Source organism: Stigmatopora argus, chromosome 3, assembly GCF_051989625.1.
Source record: "Stigmatopora argus isolate UIUO_Sarg chromosome 3, RoL_Sarg_1.0, whole genome shotgun sequence".
NCBI lineage: Eukaryota > Metazoa > Chordata > Actinopteri > Syngnathiformes > Syngnathidae > Stigmatopora > Stigmatopora argus.
This window is the reverse complement of record NC_135389.1, coordinates 16152493-16177548: the sequence shown is the minus strand read 5'-3', so window position 1 is coordinate 16177548 and position 25056 is coordinate 16152493. Positions and strand designations below refer to the sequence as shown.

General features: G+C 41.2%; 1 protein-coding gene across 5 annotated transcripts; it reads right to left on the bottom strand.

Annotated features, from left to right (window-relative positions):
- Positions 1–25: 25 nt before the first annotated feature.
- On the bottom strand, positions 26–24277 carry otogl (otogelin-like). 5 transcript variants are annotated; one of them, XM_077597213.1, is made up of 58 exons: positions 23915–24277; positions 23643–23685; positions 23032–23110; positions 22692–22770; positions 22510–22602; positions 22110–22264; positions 21654–21775; positions 21383–21588; positions 20898–21022; positions 20523–20629; positions 20339–20445; positions 19870–20016; positions 19344–19452; positions 19225–19271; positions 19003–19148; positions 18636–18762; positions 18172–18349; positions 17945–18069; positions 17515–17724; positions 17174–17342; positions 16339–16413; positions 15870–15913; positions 15510–15675; positions 15031–15138; positions 14616–14754; positions 13738–13872; positions 13512–13658; positions 12534–12653; positions 12352–12468; positions 11244–11400; positions 11153–11179; positions 10897–11076; positions 10065–10343; positions 9584–9701; positions 9432–9511; positions 8674–9272; positions 8212–8389; positions 7981–8123; positions 7582–7605; positions 7397–7489; positions 7073–7262; positions 6766–6983; positions 6469–6610; positions 5999–6184; positions 5413–5625; positions 4756–4860; positions 4568–4675; positions 4151–4252; positions 3876–3980; positions 3765–3805; positions 3608–3674; positions 3282–3460; positions 2756–2860; positions 2557–2676; positions 2323–2368; positions 1683–1754; positions 1063–1142; positions 26–407 (listed from the first exon to the last, which is right to left on the bottom strand). In XM_077597213.1, the coding sequence occupies exons 1-58, from the start codon at positions 23991–23993 to the stop codon at positions 207–209; spliced, it is 7662 nt and encodes a 2553-aa protein (XP_077453339.1). In that variant the 5' UTR covers positions 23994–24277; the 3' UTR covers positions 26–206. The 5 variants fall into 5 exon arrangements, with proteins under 5 accessions (XP_077453339.1, XP_077453341.1, XP_077453342.1 ...); XM_077597215.1 differs by having other exon boundaries at positions 18636–18759; XM_077597216.1 differs by having other exon boundaries at positions 19891–20016.
- Between the last annotated feature and the right edge of the window lie 779 nt (positions 24278–25056).

The window sequence follows — 25056 nt, the reverse complement described above, 5'->3', positions numbered from 1 at the left end:
AGGGAGACCATATGGTCCTGTCAGAATGTAACTGGCACCACAAATATCAATTTTGACATTTAAAAAATTCAATTTTCCATATGTCTCCTTTGAAGCGTATTTTACCTTCATCCAACAGCTCTGTACAAAATCCAATATGATACCTTCCACGTTTTGTGTCATTCATGCATGTCCAATCTCAGAACTGTGCAGAATTCCCCTTTAATTTAGTTCCACTGGCAGGTACAGTCCAGGGGCTCTTGAAAGCGGTACTCCACAGCAGTGGCATTGCGTGTACAGTAGAGGACCACCGTGCGGGACTGCAAGCCGTTCTCGCGGCAGCACTTGCAGAACCTGGCATGACTGTTGATATTGAAGTTGAAGATAGTGGCCGACGGGCATTTGCCATCACAGGAGAAGACTGTCACCTGCAATGAGGCAAAGGTACAATCTGGAACACCCATTTAGCTAGAATAAATGAGTGTGATTGGATAGCTGATAGTGTGCTTATTGTTTTTGTGTTAGGTGATAACCCTGCCTGCAAAGTGCATTGCTGACTTTTCTTTCCCAACACGAAAGGATACGGTAAGTACATCTTATCTAATTTTCCGAACCGCTTTATTCTCACTAGAGTGGTGGGGGGTGCTGGAGCCTATCCCAGCTGACTTCGGGCCAGAGGCGGGGGACACACCCTGAATCGGTGGCCAGCCAATCGCAGGGCATAAGGAGACAAACAACCATTCACACTCACTCATACCTAGGGGCAATTTAGAGTGTCCAATTAGCCTACCATGCATGTCTTTGGAATGTGGGAGGAAACCGGAGTACCCGGTGAAAACCCGCACAGGCCCGCAGAGAACATGCAAACTCCACACAGTTAGACCGACCTGGATTTGAACCCAGGTCCCCCACTGTGAGGCCAACGCGCTAACCGCTCATCCACCGGGCCGCCCCACAGTAAGTACATTCTCTGTAAAAATCAATATCCAACATTTGCTTTAAACCATATAGTCCTTGAATAATTAAGCATTTCTACGACAGACAAAAATCTACGATTGACCATGATTCCGAGTGTTTTCTTACTGGCGTGTGGCTCCTGCAGTCATCTTTTCGTATGGTGGTTCGGATGGCCACTCGCTTGCATGTCTTACCATCCTCTTTACCTGTAGTATTCATGTCACAAAACACACAGAAGTAGGATGAATCATGGACAGGCAATTTTTCAGTACAACTACCCAAGGTGACGTCGTCAATAAAAAGTTGTTGATACACTTTCGTGCATTTAATACATAAATGGGACAATGATTCATTCCAAAAAGTGGTAAACGAAACAAGTAGTGGTAGATAGACGCTTATTCATACTCAGAAGTTAACATGGAGACTATTACCTAGCCAAAAAAACTATCAGCAACATCTATAAACACATATAAAACACTACACTCTATGAAACGAAACTATACGAAACCACCGACACGTTTCTGAGGGTCATCCTAAATTATCATCATTTACCCAAATGATGATGGATGCCTTAAATAAACACACCATTTAAGACTGTAAGTCTATTGAGCTGGTTGCTTTGTTGCCCAGCAGCAGGCATTTTTTGGTAGAGGGCTCATACCACTCTTGGCTATGATTGAATGTGAGAAGTTGGCAATTCAATCAATTGGATCAGGCCTCATCATCTAAGATCAAACTGCACATACCTGTGTCACAGTTAGTACTACCAGTGGGGGTTACGGGATTAACGGTAAAGGGTAAGACACCCACTCCAGCACCTGGTAAAATCGTCAGGACAGCACAGAAAGAAAGCGCCGGAAAAACACAAAAATCATTACAAAAATACCTTTAAAAAGTCACAACACGGCATAGAAACAAGACAGAGAGGTCACCAGTCTGCAGCCAACATGCACATAGATTTTGCTCCCTCTTCCACACCTTTTCAACGAAAGAAACCCAAACTATTATTGCGTATATTATAAATCAAAGACCAGAACCTCTGCGCCAATTTGCTCGCACCCTTGCCGTGGAGTGACTGCACGGTCAAAGCATGCAAGCGATGAAGTGAAGAAGAAATCCACTTCCAAGCATCCGGAGCATACCATTATACTAGTTTTGATGACGAGATGATTATGAGTTTCACGTCTTCCGGCTGCCGATCAATAGACAAAAGCCTCAGGTTGTGGGAAAATGAAAAACAGGCCAAGCGTCAGGATTTGCTCGCCAATTGCTACAGTAAGGGCCACGCACCCTCCCCCAAAAAAATTCAGCCAATAAACCCGTTTGCTGTCAGGCAACAAAGCGCTCACCCTTCTCAAGCATAATTAAACCCAGAGACAGACTCACATGTCCTGCAGCAGCCATCAACATAGGTTCGAACGACACCACCATTCTGCAATGAGAGAACATTTCTTACTTATGTTTAATGTTGTGATTATATACATTCATTTCAACAAGGTGTGCCAGCTCACAAGATGAAAACATAATTTGTGCAGATGAATTAAATGCACAATAAATAATGTTTCTTCTTAATTTTACTTTTCTTCATTGTAAACATCTGTGTTTGTCTTTGTCCCCAACCTGAATACACTGCGTGTCGTTGAAAGGCGGGCAAACCACAGTAGAGGCCAGCACCACTGCTCCAACAACCGTTTCCAAGCAGTCGTAACGCGTGCAGTTCTCCACCCAAGAACTTCCCACCTGCGTGCAAATACAGCTTTCCAATCAGTTGTACTTTTTTTATTGATTTATTTTTTAATAGGTTTTAATTTGCCCTCACAGCAAATAGGTCTGTGGTCCCGTTGTGATTGGGGAATATACAAGAGATGTTTTTACAGGAGCCACAGCACACCTGAGGGTCAGTAGATGAAATGTAGAGCTGGTTCTGCAGAGACAGAGAAGGACAGTACATACTCTATTATTGAATTGAATTGATTGAATTGAATGCTTTTATTGTCATTATACGAGTATAATGAGATTTTTCTAAAGATTGCACTGGTGTGGGGTAGTGTATGAGATATGTTTCCCCCAAATCTGCTTGGAAAACTGCTGGGCGAAATATCCTGCTTTTAAAATTGATTCAATGTTCATGATAGCAATTAATTTTCCAGCAGATTACGTGCCATATGGCACAACACGCCTATCACTGCTCAGTGTTTATACAACGACAGACAGCTGGTTTGAATGAGAAGGTTTGGACTTGTGTTATGTCTTATACTTATACACTTACGAAATCAAACATTTCCATGTAAATTTTTATGGTGAGGTCGTTATATGTAAATGCTCTTAATATGTCATATACATACAGGTTCACATTGCTGAGAACAGTTGACTGAGGCGATTTCCATGGCATAGAACCCTGTGTTTGGGTCTTTGTGATGCAGGCAGTGGACAGTAGAGCACATATCCACCTCAAAGTACTGAACGAGGGATTGGCCTGGTCCAAGCACAGTCAATCCTTGGAAAAGGCACACTTCTGCTTTCTCTAAAACCAAGCACATACACGCAGGCAATCAATAATTACACCACAGTGGGAGAGCAAAACCATTTCCTTGGCATAAAAGTGGGATGTCAGAAAGCCCTAGGTGGACTGACACCCCAGCGTGTTACTTCATGCTTGAATTGCACATACGGCACAAGTGTCGTGAACAGGCACAGTCGCTGCTGCTGATGTCTGGGACCTCAAATAGAGCCTCCCCCTGAGAGAAGATAAAAGCCCAGACTAATGTGATTCGGCCTTGTCGGTGTGAACAAAACCCTGCTTTAGAGTTTTAATGCATCTTACTTACAAGCTGGCACACTTGGAGAGCACTGTCCTCACATCGACATTCTGGAGTGACAGAGGCAAAAACATGCGTGAAGTTTCAGCACAAAAAAAACGTACTAAGGTCTCAATGTACCACAGTGCTTCTGGGGACAGCAATAGCCTGGTAAAGTGGTTTCAACCAAAGCAAGACCTGGTGCACAGACCACAGAGGACTCTGGACACTGGTTGACGTCACACACTTTAACACACAAGAAAAATGAAACATGTTATGTAGAGTAGTATAGATGTAACACACAAAACACCAGATTTTGCAGGTTAGTAAATAAGCCTGTACTAATGTTTAGAACAGCCATAGCAAAGATAAAAACAAAAGTTACAATAATGCCCATTAAGATGTAATACACTCACCACAGTGGTACCGTGGACAGCAGCTCTTGGTGGTGTTCAGAACCACGGCCAGGATTTCTGCATGTGAGCAGACTGGAACAGGCTCCATGCATGATTCACACACTGCGCAGGCAAAACACACCATTATGGCCCGTTCATTTGATGAAGGTGCTCATAGTAAACAGCCACAGTACTTAAAATGGTAATCATGATATTCAGTTGCTTAGTTAGGGGGCAAATGTCTATAGTCAGTTTCAAGCAAAACTACACTTTTTTTAAACAGTATGATGCTGAAAGACTTTGTGCCTCCACAAGTTTTATTGTCTTTATTGCCACAAAGTATATTCAATTTGACTTCATTTAAAGTCTCTGTTTTATATGGTAGAAAAACAGTTCATCTCTCTTTGAGGGTTTCAAAATTCAGTATCTATGGCCTACCACAGAGGTAAGAATAGCAGCACAGTTTCTCCTCTCGTATCTCCACTAAAAACTGGTCCTCCCCGCAGCTGGGGGAAGGGACAGATGGGCAAGCTGCAGGGTCACACTCTGTGTGAGATGGGCAACAACACAGTGTAAGTGCAAAACATGTGAAAGAAAGGATTATGGATAACAGTACTTGTTCTCACCGCATCTGTACTCAGGGCAGCAAGAGAGGCTACTGTAGCCAATCACCAGCCGGTCGCCTTCGTCGCAAGCTGGGGCTTCACTGTCACATATGGTCATGTTGCAGTCTGGATGGAAGAACATGATGGAATGTTTGTTCATAGAAACTGAAAATCTCTGAACATTTGCCTTAGGAATGAAATCAATTACTGGATAAACCTCAAAGTTAAGTAACACCATCCAACACTGAATTGCGGCCAGCATGTCAGCCTTCTGGTAAATTTGGGTTGCTTCCTCCCACAAAAATTCATGTTAGGCTTATTTTAGACATTAGCAGCCTAATGGAGCATTTTTTCTGTATGTCTGTATAGTCAAGGCACAATAGGCAGCTTAACAACAGGGAAATTTTGTGTTTAAATATTATTCATTAATTAATATTCCGTATCCCTTATCCTCACAAGGGTGGGGGTTGGGGGGTAGGCTGGAGCCTGCTGAATTCCAGAAAAAAGTGGACTACATCCAAATTGGTCGCCAGTCAGCCATAGGACACACCGAGACATAAATGCATTCACATTCACAATCATGATCGATCACGCTTGCCCGCACCAAAGTCAGGCAAGTGAACGAACCACTACAATCACCACTATCACTATTAATGGCAGCCCAAGAGTTAAACCTACCACAGATCTTCTTGGGACAACAGGCACCTTCCTCCAGAACATCCAGCACATACTCTCCATGCCTCTCGCACATTGGCGTCGGGGTAAAGCCACAGTCGGGTTCCACAGCAATCACTGATCCATTTTCCATGCACTTGTACAGGCAGCAACTTTGAGTGGAGCCGTTCCACACCTCGCCAGGTGCCCGGGGCCTGCCTTCGTTGTCTGTGCAGACTGTGGAAGTGAGAAGGAACTTCCCACATCAACAGGATGGTATCTTCCCAAATGTTAATAATTTTTAATTTGACAAAATTTTGAACTAAGGATCCCTGCCTCAAAAAACTTTCTGACTTCCCAAAATTTGATAATGTCAGATTACCATTGCACTATTTGGGTTTTAATTTTTAACTGTAATTATGGTGTATGGACATACTGTATGTTCTAAGTCTGCAATATATAGTTCAGATTTATTTTTTTGTGCTTGCAATTGTTGTTCTTGTAAGGTAGCCTTCAACAAACTAAAGAGCTGTCCATGGTGCTGCTCCCAAATAACTTTTTTTTTCTTCCCAAGATGACAGAAAAACGATTGTCTGTCAGGGCGACTTACCGCAGCGATCCTCAGTTACGCAGTGTGGGGAATCAGCGCGGTGCAAGAGGGTCCCGCTGCGGCACACACACGCCTCTCGAACGAAGGGGCATGTGGTCTCCTCGTAATAGTCTCTGTTCAGGCAGGTGAGGCTGGTGCAGGTGTTGACGCAAGGATGGTATTCCTTACCAGGTGGGCACCGGAGGGCTGTGGGAGATATAATGAGCTTTGAGGATATAGCAGTACTCCTTTGACTTATAATATGAATTTGTGTCCTAACCAAGTTTGTAACACAATTTGCTGAAAAATCACAAAAGGTTCCCCTTTGAAATGAAATAAAATGTTAACATTATTGTCAAGATTATTAAAATAATTCAATGTGGCATGCTTTATTGAGGAAAATAGCATTTTTTGTGACTTGGGGAAAAGAAGTGCAGTCAGTGAATAAATATTTAATATAAATATAGATTCTAGATTGTGTGTGTTCTCACGGCAGAAATTGTGTCGTCTCCAGCTGACACACACTTGATGTGTGTAGCAAACGGCCATGTACGCCGCCAGGAAGTCGCACTGGTGGTCCTTGTAGTGGCGGTCGCCTGCCCACATAATGTCACAGAATTGGTTCGGAGGCACCTGCAAAACACAAGACCCGATGTTATGTTCCTCTCTTCAATGGGGATTGCTATGGAGTCAGTCATTCTTTAACACAGTGATTCCCAAACAGTGCTGCAGTTTCGGCAACACTGTTAGTAGGCCTAGAGACTAATGTATGCTTTTACAGGACAAACCTTGCTATGGCATGGTGTGAAGGCTCTCTGGTGAAGCATGTAAAGACAGATGGAACAGTCCCCGATGGAACAGTTGTCTCCGACCCGGCGAATATGCTCGCTTTCATCAGGCATAGGGACCCTCCAAGCTTGCAGGTAGAGCACCATGTCTCTAACCTCTCTCACTATAGTGCCATTAGGCAACCTCAGGTCATTATCCGGGTTGCCGTCACACGAACCTGCCATGATGGGAGGACAAGCGGTCAACTCCAAATGTCTTTTTCTGTTTATTTGATTTTCCTATCAGGCCTATTGTACTGAAACCCACCACATAGGCCTTGAGTGAGCACAGATGCTTCATTTGGCATGCTGTACTGCAGAACCATAATTCCGGTGCTGTGATACCACTGGATACTGATCTGGCCAGGTGTTTTGATAAGATACATTGTGCCTGTGTCTTCTATACGAAGAGAGTGAAGGGAAAATGGCAACCTAGTCGGCCTGTAGTTCACCGTTATCTAAAAATGCACAGTAGATACGGCTTGTTATTTCTTATTCAATGATGGTGATACTGTAATTCGTTGTGATACACCTAAGTTAAGAATATTCAATAAAAACAAAGTCAAGTTCTTTGTCGGGTAAAGAGGATAACCTTTCGATCCAATCGATTGATAATAATGCGGTCAGAAGAGATGGTGATATTTAATTTTTTTAAACATAGACCAGAAGTTCCACCTGTTCCACTCTGTGGGGAAAGAACATTAAAACCCAAAGTTATACAAATAAATATATAACCTTTATTGGTAGTGACCAAAGCTGCGAGCATGTGGTACTTACCGGTCTTCTGATTGAGTTCACACTCTGGAAATATATTAGAAAAAAATCACAATAAACATAATACAGAGTGCTTAAAAAAACAATATATTATTCCAAGTATCTGATATAGGAATATGTGACAATTTCTGTTGTCACAACAATCAAAACAATAAGAATAGCCTTTATGGCAACTATTAAGAAATGTTTTGCATTCAAATTTTAGAACATTTGGCTATTTTAGATGTCAAACAATGAAATTATGCCATTTTTTTAATCCAAACATATTTGAACAAACATTTAATGCATATCATCCTTTTTCAGGACCTATTAATGTTGCATTCTGAAAGAAGGTAAGCCATTTCCAAAATGGTCATACTGGTCATAATGTTTGTTACTCTTACATATCAATTAATGTATTACCTGGCTGGTTGGGCATTTCTCCACTGAGCCAATAATTGATTCTCCCGGCAGATTAACCAGCATGTAAGCGCCATTATCGTACAAAGCCACGTTGTTGCCATCAAACGTAATCATGCGCAGATCAGACATCACAGTGCAACGACCTGACAAAACAACTCCTTTTGATCATCAATCTTGTTAAAGCTGCTATACCGGGATAGTATACCAATGAGTTAGAGTGCTTTGTCTTACAAGGGCACCGCCACTGTGGACAGCAGGGGTCCATGTTGATGAGGACAGGCAGTCCTAGCAGGCTGCACTGGGGTCTGGTGGTGTTTAAGCGGCAATACAAGGATGCATTATAAAGCAGCAGCTGCCCGTTCAAACAGATGAGTTCCGCGCACTTGTCGATACGCAACACATATGGAGGCTGAAAGAAAACAATTAGATTGGACAAAATAAAATATTGAGCAGAGAATAGTTTCCTGTTAGTAAATAAAAACCAACAGGAATTACTATGGGGCATTAGTTTTCCAAGTAATTAAAAAAAAAACGCAATTATGGCCAAAGTACACTTTGAAATGGATAAATGAGGTTTCAGTGTGATACAATGAGGAACAATAAAATTTTACACAGTAGTGAGATCTTGTCTACTGTGTTTATTTGAACTGGAAAGCCTCCTAATAAATCTACTTCAGAGCTGCCAACACTTACAGTGCAGGGTGTTGTGGGTATAAACAACGGAGATGGAGTCGACGCCTCTTTTGTTGGAAATGTGTCTTGACTTGTTAATATTTCGGTAATCGCTGGCTCAGTGCTTGTGACGATTGTTGCGGACGTTGCCACAGCAACCGTTGGAGGGTCTGCGGGGGTGATCGCGGCTGTGTCGGCAGGGTCAGGTTGAGGTGGAGTTGCTGTGGTGCCCAGGGAGACGATGGGAAAAGATGTTGACGTCAGGGGCACGGAGGGCACTGCTTTTATTGTTGGGTCAACAGTGGTAAGAGTAACTGAAGGGGTTGGAGTGAAGATGGGGAGAGACGTAAAAGGCTCTGTGGGAGTAGTTGACGGCAATTTAGTGGGCATTCTTATAGGAGGAGTTGTAGTGGTGGGGATGCTTGGAGGAAATGGGCTGGGAGTAGTGGCAACAGTGGATAGCTTCATGGTAGTAGATGACATAGCGAGCACTGTAGTGGTGCTTGTTCTGGGTGTGGTACTTGCATGCCTCGTTGTTGAAAGTGTGGTCGGTGGGGATCTAGAAATGTTGGGTCGTGTCACGAATGCAAAAGGGGTGGGACTTGGGGGAAGAGTCACGCCTAAAAGGACAGTTCATAAGAGTTTTAATGAATTCTGTCCTATCCAAAGCATAAACATTCTGTCATATGTCTACATGTGGCTTATTATAGACTAATTGCTTGCTCTTTCTCATTAAACAACAGCTGACAAGGGTTAAACTTTGTGAAAGCATGACTTACAATCCTCCAGGTAGACACATCTGCTCGTGATCTCATCCAGGACCATGTTTTGAGGACATCGGGGGAAACAGCCCTCCACACTGTGATATACAGAAGATTGTTAAAGACGTAGGAAAAAACAACAACTGTGTGCATCACGAGAGAGCTCTTACAGAGGCAGGAAGGTGCAGTGTGTAGCATGTGGGTCACTACAAGTGCGCACGCATGGGCTGGCGCAGGCCAGATAGCGCCACTCACACATCATCCGATAGGGGATGACAAAGTGAGTCTCTGCATCAAGCGAGGACCAAATTGGTTAGTACTGATGCACATTCTGAAGAAATACTAGTTCTCACAATGGTGTCAATAAATTACAGTACATTATGTTTCTTAAAAATATATATACCTACATATATAAACCAATTTCCCATTCCTGTCTCTGGTTTTAGTCCAATAAAGAGCAAAACACTCAAGACTACTTATAAAACAAAATTGGGCAATCTCAGATAATGTGTTGTCTGTCATATTTATGATTGATTGCCTCTAGCTTGGACTAGTTTTAAGAAACTATAATGGAGTGAAGTGAGACAACTATTTGCAATAAAATTGTGTCTCGAGCTGTGTCATCTCCATAACTCAAAACATATTACAGACCCTCAAGTATGAAGCTACTGCTGGCTTTGAAACCAACAGAGGAGTCATATCTCAGAGCTCGGGCAGCGGTGCGTGTAAGTGTCAGAAAGACTCCCGGTTGGCTGGCGACTTCGAAAGAGCTGTGACCAGGCAGAAACAGCCCCCGATGCTGGATAAATGTTGCCCGCTGTCTGAAATCCTCCCCTTGACTCCAACGTTCCAGCTGTACACATCTTTTTCGTGACACAACAAGGAAGAAGTTGGGTCTCTCAGCAGACTCCAGGGACACAACAGGGACACCTGAGGAAACAGCCACTAGGGAATGAGACTACCAAAGAGCACAGCAGAAACTCTCAAATGAAACACAACTGAAAATCTTCATGTATTTAGTATCTTCATTTTTCATTCCCTACAGCACTCATCCTCATTAGGTAATCTCATCTCATCTCATTTTCGGAACCGCTTTATCCTCATTAGGGTCGCGGGGGGTGCTGGAGTCAATCCCAGCTGTCTGCAGGCCAGAGGCGGGGGGCACCCTGAATCGGTGACCAACCGATCGCAGGGCACAAGGAGACGGACAACCATGCACACTCACACTCATACCTAGGGGCAATTTAGAGTGTGCAATCAGCCTACCATGCATGTTTTTGGAATGTGGGAGGAAACCGGAGTACCTGGAGGAAACCCACATAGGCCCGGGGAGAACATGCAAACTCCACACAGATGGACCGACCTAGACTTGAACCCAGAGCTTTGAGGCCGATGCGCTAACCCTCATTAGGCAGTATAGAGGAAAATTCAACAATATGTAGATAGATCCGCCTTTCACATCATATTCAACCGTGATACTTACGTGACGTTTTGTTCTTATGCAGGCCTGGTGTCACCATAAAGTTGAAGAGTAGGCCGGGGGCAGGACCACGGCCTGGTGTGTCTCTCGACAGGGGAAATACTGAGCCACTGGTACGATTCACTCCTATCATTGTGTTATTGTGAACAGCGCTCACCAAGGAATACGGCCCATCGCCTAATGCTAGGGTGCACATAAAAGGAGTTTGCTTAGCATTAGGAGGTGAATGAGTATGGACTGGAATTGCAATTGTAAATACCTTGGTTGTAGTATTCACAATCCTGGGCTGAAACAGAAGCACACTTTGGTCACAGTTCACAATCTTCAAATTTAGTTGATTTATTACTTACGACACACAGAGGGTGACCTCCAGTGTACAGTGATGCCCTGTTGGCAACATTTGTTGGCATAGGCTGCGATGGACGTGCACAGACACTCGCAGTCACCCCCTCGGTCACAGTTGCAAGTGTCGGTCAGGCAGTTTCTGTAGAACCAGGCCACATCTACCTGCAGGGTACGGATGTCATGTACAGTACATGGAAGCACACTCCAATAGACAATAAACACTCTCACTGTCCTCTAGTGGTGGGGAGTAAAGAATCACTAAACACATATTTTGTTCCTGTATACTTGAATTAAGATTTTGGGGGTGTACTTGTACTATACTGGTAGGGTGTAACCCACCTCCTGCCCATTATTACCCCATGTGATCTTCGGAGGATGAGCGGTACAAATTAAATAATTGATATGATACTACTTTCTTTCTACTTTTACCTCCAGCATTTAGACATCATGTTCCATATGCAAATTGTTAATCTTAATTTAAAGCGTTTGGTGATGTTCAGGTGTTTGAGGTTTCAGGCTGTCAGTGACCACTAATGTAAAATTGCCTTGAGATATGTCTATAATTCCTAAATTAAATTCATCCAGTTGCCCTTATTATTATTTTTGTCATTTTATCTATATCCTCTTCAACTAGTAACAGAAATTCACTCAAGCAGGACTGCACACGGATGACATAATCAACCATCTCCTAATATGCATCCCAGTGGGCATTAATTATACTTGTTCATCTCCAATAAATAGTTGTTATTCGACAAAGGAGGTCCAAAATTGTTGCATCTCTGTTAGGAAGCTGCAGTCCACCGACTACATCTGTGCATAATTATAGGACTCCATCTACTGGCTACACATGTAAATACTGTATAATAACAATAAATATCAAATATATAATAATTAAATATGATAATAAATATATGAATATTAAAACAATGTTAATATAAATAAAACAATGTAATTGATTATAATATAATTAGCCTTGTTAATAATTCAACATAACATTTTCTAAGATGTTTTATGTGCATGTCATTTTATATAGTGAGGCCATGTCTCAATGGTGATCATTTTCAGCACAAAACAAATGAAGTTAACTTTTTCACAATCATTGTTTTTTCTCACCACATTGTGACAAGATGCAAAGACGTCACTGTACAGAAGTGCACATTCTTGCTTGGCGTATGGTTGTCTACCCAAGTCTGCTTCACACGGTCGTTCCACTACGTAATCACTTTGACACTACAACACACATGGAGCATGAAAGAAGGTAACCAAGATGATATCAAATGAGCTGAGGTGCATACCTGTCCCAGAGCCCAGCTATCTCCAAAGGTCTGGGCGTTGTTGACCTCCATGTTGTTCGATGTGGTCATATCATTAATGGTTACGCTGTCAAAATTTCCACATAATCCACCGAGAAGGCCCTGGTGGTATAATGAAAAATAGGATTTTATGTAAAATGTACTTTTTTATTGCTTAAATGACAAAAAGATTAATTGTATGCTTATTTTTCGAAATACATTTGCAAATTTATATAATTCCTCCCTCATACAAAAGCTAAACCAACAAAGAGCAGCCATTTTTAAGGCAGGATAGACGACCAGAGTTTGAAAAATTGTCATGCCAAAGACAAAAGTAAAGTTTTTAATTTTGTTGGGTGCATAGATATAGTTTAAATTGGATGTGTTTGTTTCGGACAAGCAAAAAACCCTTGAGGAATCTTTCAAATATTATGTATTGATGCTGGCATCATAATGCATGACGTTTACTTTAGATTCCTTGGGATATTGCAGAATGTATAGTCTCCAATGAATATGTCTTTGAAAAATGGTATGGGAGTAAGCCACCATCCCTGGAGAAAACCCATGCAAGAATGGGGAGAACATCCACACTCCATGCAGAAAGCTCAAAGATGAGATTTGAACAGAAAAATTACTGAGCCAACCTTTAAGCAAACATGCAAACCAATACAAATTGCTACACAGACCAGTATATTGTAAATGAACAAAGCCTACGATAAAAGTGACAATCAGTTTATAATAAATTAAATAAAAAGTTATATTCTCATCAGAACAGAAAGAAAGAAGACCAAAAACAAAATTTTGAATGAGAAACAAATCTGTAGCCTGTGGTATAAACACACAAAATTGCTGTGGAGGAAGAGTGGTCGGTAAAAGGCTCACTGCTGTTAAATTGCCTTCCCCAGATATCTTCAAAAGGATAGTGAACAGGAAGAGGACTATGAGTTCTGCCCTAATTTAAAATGATTGGCAGCTGCACACCTTCCATCGAGGCCCGGCTCTGACATGCACCGTTGTCTTACGGTCCCAAAGGATGGTGAGGTCCTGATCGGGGAAGTGGACCACAGTATAGAAGCCGGCTTTCCAAAGCTCAAATGCTGACTCTCGACCTACCACAGTGGACGGGCTCTGCATTCCAAAAGGAAAATCAAGCTCATTAAAACGACATGTGTTATTTTCATATTCGTCTGCAAGGAGGTGTGATTACAGGATTGCCAGAGTTGTCCTTGAAGTAGATCTTAGTAAGTCCCACGTGTATGACCAGCGTTTTCATGCACACAATGCTACTCTCATAGCAGTCCTTGTTTTGGGCAACAATGGACACTTCAGTCTCTCTTGAACTCTGTGCACAGGAAAAAGGTCATTCATTAACAAAATCCCCCTTGGGAAGAGGGCAAACAGTGACATTTGGATTGTACACGCTCAGGAAATACACCAGTGTAATTACACAGCTAGGAAACACTTGCCCACTCTTTATGGGTACGCACGGTGGTCTGCAAATCTGTCAATTCTCAATCGGCACACCTGTTCCACCTATTCTAATTCTATATCCCTGGGAGCACAGGAGCCTTGAGGTTTGGGCTGAACACTGGTCTCTTTGTCGTGTTAAATCCTTCCTCGCATTACCAGGACACCAACAAAGGAGTACACACATATGAACGCCTTAACCTACTCTGATTTAAAAGAAGAAAAAAAAGAAAAAAACATTAGGAAAGAGTAAAAAACTTGGCTTCGCTCTCACAGATCTAGATGACTAATGGTCGAAACAAACAGGAATGGCACTTCCAGGGATCTTGAAAATGTGCTTTGCAATTAATCATAATGTAAATATAATATTATACCATAAATAGTTTAATAGGTAAGTGACTACATTTGCTGTTCATCATATTTTTTCACTATCCTATCAGCACCAAGTAACCCTTTTCCCTTTGTATATTTTAACGAAAGCATGGGTGGGACGACTAGTAATTATTTAGGATTGTAAAAAAAATGCATATGCAAATGTGTGTCTTCTTCAAGAACCTTTTTGACACAAACAAACCAAACACATTCTACTCCAATTTCTCATTGTTCATAAAGACTCACTTTGAGTAGATAGACTTGACAGTCTGAGTGGTAGTCGTACTCCAGGCCGTCAAAAGTGTGATAATGTCTGTCGCTGTAGATGGTACACACAGCTGGACACGGTGAATAGCTACAGTTAAAATAGCCACGGTGACATACACTGGCATGTAGCAGTTGGACATAAATGGAAAAAGAGAAAAAGAAGCAAATTAATCATTTGTTTTCCCATTGATAAATGAGACATATTTCCGTTTCCTGCACATTTTTCAATTATTATGTAACTGGTGATGGGGGCTGATTTTTTCTAGGGTGTGCGTGCCACTGTGGGCCGATATTTGTACCAGGCTACTCCCACTTGAAAAAAATGAATACATCTTCCAATATTTTTAAGATAGAGGAATAATAAGCGTAATTCCAAGCAGGGACTTTGACGAACCATTTAGAACAAGATGTTTCCACCATTTCTCCAGGGAGATACTCCAGGCCAAGCCAGACACAGGGGCAATTCTCTGGATAGTAACATTCCCCACCGTGCAGCACCAGCCTTTAAATAGAATATACCAATATGTGCATTGGAGAGAGAGACATATATATTCTGGAAGAAAGGAAGTTTATTCTGAACAGTTAATAATAGTAGTGTGATGATCTCAAAGATGAAGGCATACTGAGCATTCTCTCTCTCTCTTGATTAGGTACACTGTGCCTTTAATCATTCTAAATGACTACCCAGTAATTATATCTCCATATCACAGCCAGCCTGCGGTTTTTCGTCCTTTTGTGCTCACATCTTCTCGCATATATCTGAAAATTAATCTCGTTAATGAGATCATTTGTGCAGGGATTTGTCAAAAGAGCTCAATATCAGATTCGTGATACAAAAGAAAAACAACACTGCTGGCAAGGGCCATGCATTACCCAGGAGGGCAGACGCAGCCCGGGATACACGGTGTGCTGGGTGGGCAGGTGACATTCAACATGAGGTTTCGGCATGTCGGTGCGCAGGCCACGCCGCCTCTCTGTTCGGCACAACTGTGGTACACTTTATCCCCGGGGCACTGCTCGATCTTCGGGCTGTCTGTCTCTAGACACATAAAGACATGCAAGTAAATCAATGCCTGTGTCCTCCTCAGTAACCCCACTAGGTTGTCCTGGGAAACAGGTTACAAGGCTACTAACATAATAAGCTTGATTTCAGCAAAAGGAGACAGCCTGAAACAACACTTTGTTGTTTGAAGAAACAAGAACTGAAAGAAGGGGGGTCCGAACAGGGGGTACCTTTTTCCTCTGGCACACACTCCAACTTTCCATTCTTGCACAGGCTGGTTGAAAATAAAAGACATAAAAAAGAAGGTTCACCAAGGTGAATGTCTCATTTCAACATAATTGAGCTCTACAGTAAACAACTGAAGATTTGCAAAAACGAAATTTGTCAACTAGCAGTGTGTTGCGGAGTCAAAAGCAAAATAAAATGTCACGGGTTGTGCTATTGCAAGCAGCAGAAGCCCATGCATTTTTCAAATAATCTGTAAGATTTTTATTTTTAAAAGCCATATCATAACTGTAGTGTATATTGATGGTTTTAACTACAGTCCAGGTACACATTTGTGCTATTTCTGTCTATTTTTAGTCCTGACTCCCTGCAAATACTAATGGATGACTGTATTTGTTTGTCCAATTCAGTGCAGATGGTGCAAATAGGAAAGCATCTAAAGTGTTTTTCAGCTTTTTTTCAAGTGTGACTTACCATGGTCCAGTGGCGCTGAAGACGACCTCGCCTGGTTGAGACACACCAGTCATGCTGTAGCAGTGGCACTGAGCTCTGCCAATGACAAATGACTACTTCATGACAGTTGCTTGTGTTCATTTTTTCCCTCATAATTTTTCAATTGCAGTACCCCCACAACTAATGGGAAAGAAATGTATTTTTTTTTTTTAAGTAAAAATCAATAGCTCACTTCACTAGAGAAAAACACAAATCCACTCATCTCTTCATCTGGAACTGGCACTTCAGTCATAGTGGATGGCCTTTGTAAGTAGAAATTGAATGCTTGGTATTCACTGTTGCAGATACCAGACTAAAGTCAATTGACAATCATTGACCCGAAGAGGGTTGTGCCCTTACAATCTGTTGCATTTGGAGGATTTAGACAAGGACGAATAAGCAATTAATGTCATGCCAACAGTCAAAAGGCTCTGTTGAGCCCTTTCCTTTGAGCAAAGTAGCGCTACTATTTTCTCTATACATTTTATAATGTTTTTTTCCCAGATTATTTTTCACTGTGAGTGCCCTACGGCTGACTGGCGACCAGTCTAACGAGTAGTCTGCCTTTCGCCCAAAGTTAGCTGGGATAAGCTCCATAAACCCCAGCAACCCTTGCAAGCTTGCGCGGTACGGATGATGAATGAAAAATGAATTTCCCAGTGATTTTGCTGCAGTCTTGTGAGTGTGAAAATGTGATGACCCTGATGAGGAAAAAAAATAGCACTTGGGAGGATAGTTTTGAGTGATTCGTGGTGGTACATCTAAAAAAACATAATAATAGGTTTAGGTTAACATCCTATTTTGACTTAAGTCTTACAGTCGCACACATCTCTGGCGCATGTCGTCATAGTAACTGCCATCAGGACAACCACACCCCTCGGCACAATCATCGGGGTTGCATATCTCCATGCTGGACAGAGAGCGGCAGGACCGTCCGCAGGACGACGCACATGAATGGTACAGCATCCCCCCAAGACACACCACTCCTATATGAACAAAACCAAAATGAAAAATAAGATGTGACCTAATTTCTGCAAATAATCCCCTCAAAAAAATCCTACAAACCCTTCCTGACAGTTTGTTATTACAATTATGCAAATATATCATTTTCCAATCTTGACAGTGATTAAACTCACTCCAGCAGCTCTCACAACTCACCACATTCGGAGACGTGTGCTCGGAAATTAATGTCAACTCCGTGTTTCGAGCAGAGCAGGGCGTAGTGAGCCAGAGCGGTGCACAGACAAGGGCTCCCGCAACGGCAGGCCTGGTAGCGGCACTGCTGCCGGTAGATGTTTGGACTGATGTAACTGTGACATTGGGCAAACACGCTTCCCAGCAGCACCTCACACTTGGAGGCATAGAATACTAAAAAAAAAGAACACACCACACATTATCTATTTGACGTAGGTAAAGTCCTTGAATATTTTCAAAACGTATACTGGCTTTTTTTTTGTAAATTTAAAGAAAATTTAATAGGAGCGTAGATAGAACGCAATTTTAGAATTATAATTGAGGAAAAAGAAAGAAGGGCAGAGTTCCACTGTAAATGATCATTCACATTTTCGTTTTTATTCAAGGTATTTACCGTACTGTAGATTAATTTCGCATGGATCAACAATCGGCATGTTAACCGGTGCTACACAGGTGGAAGACACCTTCCAAGCATTGGCATGTAGCTGTGGTGTACCCTCAATCATACCAGCAGGAGACCTATACACCAATGGAATGCATATGAACAAAATAAATTAAAAATATAGTAGATGAAAATAATAGCAAAGAGTGTATTTGATGTGGAAAAAAAGGGATCCTCACAGAAAGTCATCTCTAAGATTTCCATTCAAGGTCCCACAAAGGCCAAGAGTCAATCCACACCATTGACTTTCGAGCTGGAGATGGACTCGACCACCTTTGCCATCATAATGCAACCTCAACCCCAGCCGTGCTTTCAGTTGCGTGAACACTGAAGTCAGTTTGCGTACATCCATGACGTCTGAACCCCCAGATAAAAAAGAAAGGATGCAATAGTAATGAGTAAAATGCTCATTTAATTTGAAATTCTTAAATTGTGAATTGAATTGACACTTCTGACTTTTTCTTTTTCATCTGGATTTACTACACATGATTGATCAGACAGAATTTATCCATTACCAGCCCTCCCTGTTAGAATGGACTCTACTTTTATGGCTGTGAGTGGCAGCTAAAATTTCAAACATTACTATTGCTGCTACTGATAAATTAAAATGTCAGTAAAAAGGGAAAAAATAGTCATTATCCACCATCACTGTAAGGCAGGATAGGTGCTGAGTTGACCCCGATCATCACCCCTCCTTCTCTGGTAAGAGTAATCTGACGACTCACATCCTCTTCTAGCACCAAAGTCACTGACTGTATACATACCTGCTGCTGTACACAAGAAAATCCTGGTTAAAACGTGAGTGGGTTTGTTAATGTCAGGGACAGAAATCAGGAAGACTTCTCACACACTTCCCCTGAAATACTCCCAAACATGCTACTGAAACAAACTCACACACTATATAAGACAATTTCTGTAGTGTACATAAACAGAATGTTTGAGAGCATTTCAGTATTGTGTTCGAGGTAACCCTGAAATATATCAGTGAAGGCTCCTCTACTCTTCAGTACCTCAGTGCAGGTAGTGTACTGCAGAGTGACAGTAAATCTACTGCTGCCACGACTCTTTGCAAGGACGTACTGGCACGCCCCTGGCTGGAGAAACATCCGCCCATCGAATGTGGTTACAAACACGTCCCCAACTACTGAACACTCCGCTGAGCAAAAATGAACAGAATGAAATTGATGTATTAATTGGTTTAATCCTTTCTGTGCAAAATCAGAGAGTCTCACCAGTGCAGTTGTTCTCAGTGCAGTTCCATATGCCTCCGACACAATTACTAAAGACAAAAGAAGTTCTAAGGTTCTTTCACTTCACAACATGTCCTAATGGAATACATTTCAACACTCACCAAACATTGCAACCCTCTTGGAGTACATGTCCATGCACATATGATGAACCATGGTAAACACAGGGGCACTCTGAAGCAGGTATACATTTTCCATTTTGCAGAATAAGACCTGATGGAAAACAATAGAATATCAAATTTTGCATTTGATACATTAATGTTGATTAATAATAATAATAACCAAATATTTAATTTGATTACTTTGAAAAAAAATTACATGCATATTCAAAAACCTCCCAATCACCAATTATTACTGGTGAATTTTCCACAGGGTGATCCCTTGTACTTTTTCATGTATACAATAAAAACAAGTTCAAAATGAACTACAATTGCCCGGCTCTCGATACTAGCTAATTCTAATAACTCTGGTAAGGCAATTGTCACATAGACAGAAATGACACAAAAGTAGCACATCATATCAACATCAAAATGCAACTGTTTCCTTGCATATGACTTTAAATTTCATTTCTACATAAAAGAAACACTAATTTTAAAACAAACTTATCAACTAACAGTTAATAGAAATTACTAAGTTCCTTGTCTTCACTACCGTCAGGACAGTAGCAGCCATCCAGGCAATGCAGGTTGGTTCCAAGACATTCCTTTTCAAAGGTGCAGGTGGGAGGACAGCAACTGATACAGTCTCTGTACACAAAGCTCTGCTTGCAGCCATCATCTATAGGTAGAGTGAGTTCCAAACGTACAAAAAAAATGAGCAATCCAAGACTGCCTGACTTTCAAATGTGTGGTAAACTGTGGTGCCAGGTGGATTTAAAGTGTTTGGCCTCATAGAAGAGTCCTTGGTCATATTGTACTGTTTTTGTCAGATATTGTCATTTGTGCGGCGTGCGGTCATGGTTCTTAAAGTATAAAACATGCACTCCAATATATATTTATTTCCTCAATTACATTTTAAAACTGGGAGAAAATATAAAAATGTGTGTTGTGGAAACTGGTCTAACTTGCTTGTGTTTCAAAAAGTTGTACTAAGAACCTACTGCAAGAGGGGAAGCTATCCCTCCATTCCCTCACTGGGTAACCCACATGAGAGCAGGCCCGGGTGTACTCCACCAAAGCTCTGCAAAATGTCTCCTCATCATCAGCACTATGATAGAAATACAAGTCGAGTAATGTGGGACTGTACCTGAGGTATCATAAACTGTGGAGGTGGATGTGACTTACACACAAAGGTCAGAGACACAGCTGGCTACAAATGGGTTGGGATCAATATTCTCGTGACAGGACAGAAATGGGAAGAAGAGCAGAGCGCTGCATTTCTCGATGGCGTCCTGCAGACATGAACGGCATAGCAATGGAGGTAGCAGCCACTAAACCTTCACGTAGATACATTAAAGTCAAAACTCAACTTTAGCACTTTGAAAAAAATAGCCATTCATGCATGGGGAGAACATACAAAACCCATATAGAAATGTTGGAGTTGAGATGAGAAACTAGAGACTCAGACTGTCAGGTGGTTAATTGCTCAGTCAGTATAGTACGGTATGTATTATGTATTTTGTCTCTTATTTCAGTGCAGTTCATAAATGTTGTTCTTACATCCATGTCAGATTCCGAGTCACACGGTCCACTGAAGTCAAGGTCCACTGAGGGACAGACTCTTTCATGAGGTAGGTCAACTGCCCAGCTGTTGGCAAACACAGCAGGCTCATTGGTCCGTATGCCTGAAATAAAACAATGGCGACATACTGTATAGTGCAGGCAAATCCAGAATAGCTCCACATATGAATAATTAATTCATTCATTAATAATAAATAATTCTCCAGGCTCATATATGAGAATTCCCTTTTTTTTGCTAATATACAAAACCTGGAATTTGGCCCACAAGACAAAAATGAGTAACTTCCTGTTCAATTTCGAGCCATGGCTCTAGGGACTTTTATTTTCTCCCTTCATGATATATGTCGACAAAATTTTGAGTCAATTATTTCATCTTAAGAAAAAGGGAGTTCCTAGAGAGTCTCTAAACTCCTTGATACTCTGACCTAATAATAATCATAAAAAAGATTTATGACAATTCTTACCACTGACAGTTGTTAGGTCGTCACCTGGTATGTGGTTGAAATTCCCACACAAGCCACATGAGGTGCCCTGGTGCTCCTCGCTCAACTTCAGGTAGACACCAGTACCTCCATCCCAGGCCAATGAAAAGCCAAAAACACTCTTGACCAGCAGGTAATCGGCCAGCCGCTCGATGAAAACCCCTCCTATTGTGTGAGGCAGATTGAGCCTAGGATTACACAAAAAAACATGTTTAGCTTTCTCAAAATAAGATATTAACTGCGTACGATATACCTGTGTCCTCCTTGGTTTACATGGTATGCAGATATGTGGATCTCTTCCTCATTTGGAAACAGCAGGCTCAGCGCTCTTGGACATGAATACAAATTGCCGTTGCACACTCTGCTGTTGTGCACCTGAGGGCATACCAAAATAGAAATAGTGAGGAAGAAACACAGAAATGAGCTGAAATGCTTGGCAATAGTTAGGGTCGCCACATGCAAAATTTGATAATCATATTTTGAGACTTGACATAGTGCCTATACTAGTGTGAGGGAAGTGAATCACAATCTTAATGGTGACTCATAATTCTCTTATTGGTTGCTTTTATATGGTAAGTTTGACCCCTCAGGTTGTTGATACTTGCGGGAAATTAATTTGAAAAAATTATGCCATTCACAAAATTGTGACACCTGGTTTACTGTCAATGACCTGTCTTTAATTTTTAGAAAATAATGTGCTTGCTCTTACCCACACAGTATACTGTGGTGTTGCAGAATGGCAGTCTTGGGCCAAGACGTATGAGCACGTCCCAGGAAAGTAAAAGTAGATGCCATCGAAGGTCTCATAGTGGTGTTGACCCCAGGACCTACAAATCCCATCCCTGTCTCGACCCTGGTTGGGCACTGACAGATCAGTATTAGATATTTTGGAGACATAAATTTTATAAATCAAAAAAAGATTCAACTTTTCTGAAAATTATTTGAGTATTTCATCTTAACTCAGTTCATTATTACATAAGTGTTCATTATGTTTTTCTATATCAAAGCCAACCAAACATGCCTCTGTGAATGAAACTTACTTAGTACATTGGGGTACTGGAAGCGAACTTGTATCCCTGTTGCTCTGCTTTGACTATAACTTTACTCACCTATCTGGCAACGGTCTCCTAGGGCCTGGAGCTGGGTGCAGTCGCACACCCCATCGTCCTGACACCAACCACCATTAAGGCAATCGCAATTTTCTGAATTGGATTCATGAAACAACAACATAATGTGGGTAGCTTCCTTTTTGTATTATCATTTTGATCACGCAAACCATCACACTGCTAACCTGAGGAGGAGTCTCTGGCTGTGTAGTTGTGCAAAATTCTGCGTGGCTGAGTCTCATCTGGGAGGACTGGTCTGTATGCCTGGTTATAGGTTCTAATCAGCAGTTGTCAAACTATATACCACTTCAATACCATGACCAAAAAATATCCTTTAAATTTTATTTTATTTTATTTTGATTTTGCCTGTATTCATAGAAGGGGGCCAACACTTCTCTTTTTGAGTAACTTCTACAGTTAAAATGAATACAAACAGCAAAATAAATTGGCACCATCTCTTGAGAATGTTTAAAAGTGTGTCACATTTTATACAGTGTGTATTTTTGTGCCTGTGAGCACCCTGACCTGTCCTGGTTCCCGTCGGTGTTGTGTACCGAACTCATCCCAGAGGAGATCCCGTTTCGTTCGAAGTGCATTAGACCGTCTGTACACACCAGAACCACCAGAGCACAGAGTTTACAAAAGTCCTGTTTGCTACAAACAGAGAATAAGTCTGGCACAGAAGCTTGAAAGAGCACAAGAGAAGTTGTCACTTGACTAAACATTGAACATCACTTATTGAATTCTGCATTAGAGCAACATTGTGTGCCAGTAACTAATTATACTAAATCTGCACCCTTATGTCCCAAAGAGTTGAAATGTGGTGAGGCAGAATTCAATTGCGACACATAAACCTCGACATCTTCAAAATAACTCTCTAACACAGCCTTTTAGTGAATAACAATTAAACATACTCTTAATTATTTTCAATGTTTGTTTGAAAGAAAAAAAATCTTCTGACCTCGAACATAGGAAGAAACATTGTTGTTTTGCCCAAAAATAGTTTTTGTAAGTGCACAAATTATTTTCACAAACAACAATTAATTTGAAAGCACAAACCCTCTTAAGCATGTTCTTGAGTCTCCCTTCTTAGTTACTAAGACAAAAATACAACCCCCCAATTTTTTTTTGTTTACCTTGGGATCTTTGCTTCTGAATTTGAGGGGCGATTCTGGACTCCTAAACATATTAAACAATTATATTTAAAAAAAAAGAAATACATTTTTTTCTTAAATTTCCATCATTATTTTCACAGGACATTTATTTTAAACATATTAAAGAATTATATATATTTTTTAAAGATTTTTTTATTTTTTTATTTCCATTATTATTTTCATAGGACATTTATTTTATTTTATATACGCAACGATGATAAATGAGCATGCCTTCTTGTTAGTGATGAACTTACCCTCAAAGAGAAGAATAAGGAGATGAGAAAAATAAAACAACATAGCAGCAATGTGTCTCACTGTCCGCTTGAAACTCATCTCAGAATCCAGTGCATGCCACAGGTCTCGGGAGGATATTTGGACCAGGGTGCACCACGGATCGAAAAATATCAAGTGGGTGTGCAAGTACAAATAGGGGGTGGGGTCTTTGTCTGCCAGCTGACAGCACAGCACACAGTCCACTCCCACTCAACAGGTGTCAATGCAGGTATACTACTATGTATACTCTATTTCAGGTTCAAGGGTGGGCTAACTATTCTACAAAGGGCCATACTGGTTGCAGCTTTTTGTTCTAACACATAAAGAGGACACTTTTTCCACCAATCCGGTGTCCTACAAGTGCAATCAGTGGATTTCAGTCAGGTGCTTCTTCTTTTATGCAGAAATCTCATTGCTTAAAGCACGAGTGTCAAACTTATACCAGAAAGGGCCAAGAGGGTGCAGGTTTTCCTCCCTACTGAAACAGTGCAGATAATTCGGCCAATGAGGGGGTCTGCTGCAGGAAGCAGCACCTGGCTGCAATCAACTGATTACAGTTGTAAGAGAACAGATTGGTGAAAAGGTGTCATCTTGGTGGGTTGGAACAAAAACCTGCACCCACTGCGGCCCTCCAGGACCGGTTTGCCTACCCCTGTTAATACTGTACTGTAAATGTGCCTGAAAAAGAGCATTAAAAGGAAATTGCACATTTAGATTTTGAGAAAATGTATCTTGTTTTTAGAAGGTAGCCTGGAAACTTTCTTTTTCACTAAAAGATAATAATAATAATAAAACACAAGTACATCATAATTGCATAAGGTAAAAGGGAAAGTGTGGCATGAATATTTTTAAAAGCTTTTGTGCTCCTCTGTATTGTATTCTAATAAGCTCCCATTTCAAATGGCCAATATCTATCTTCCATTTCACATAAAATAGCAGTAGTTAACATTTCCCTAATAAGCAGTAAATTTCAAATGGATTAGATGATAAACTATGAGAGTTTAAAATTTTCCAATTTTCATACCAAAGGTCAGCTAGTAATAGCAAATTGGAAAAGTATCGAAAGCTTCTGTTGTTGATTTTCATGACAATATAACACCAGTTAATATATACTGTCCCGTAT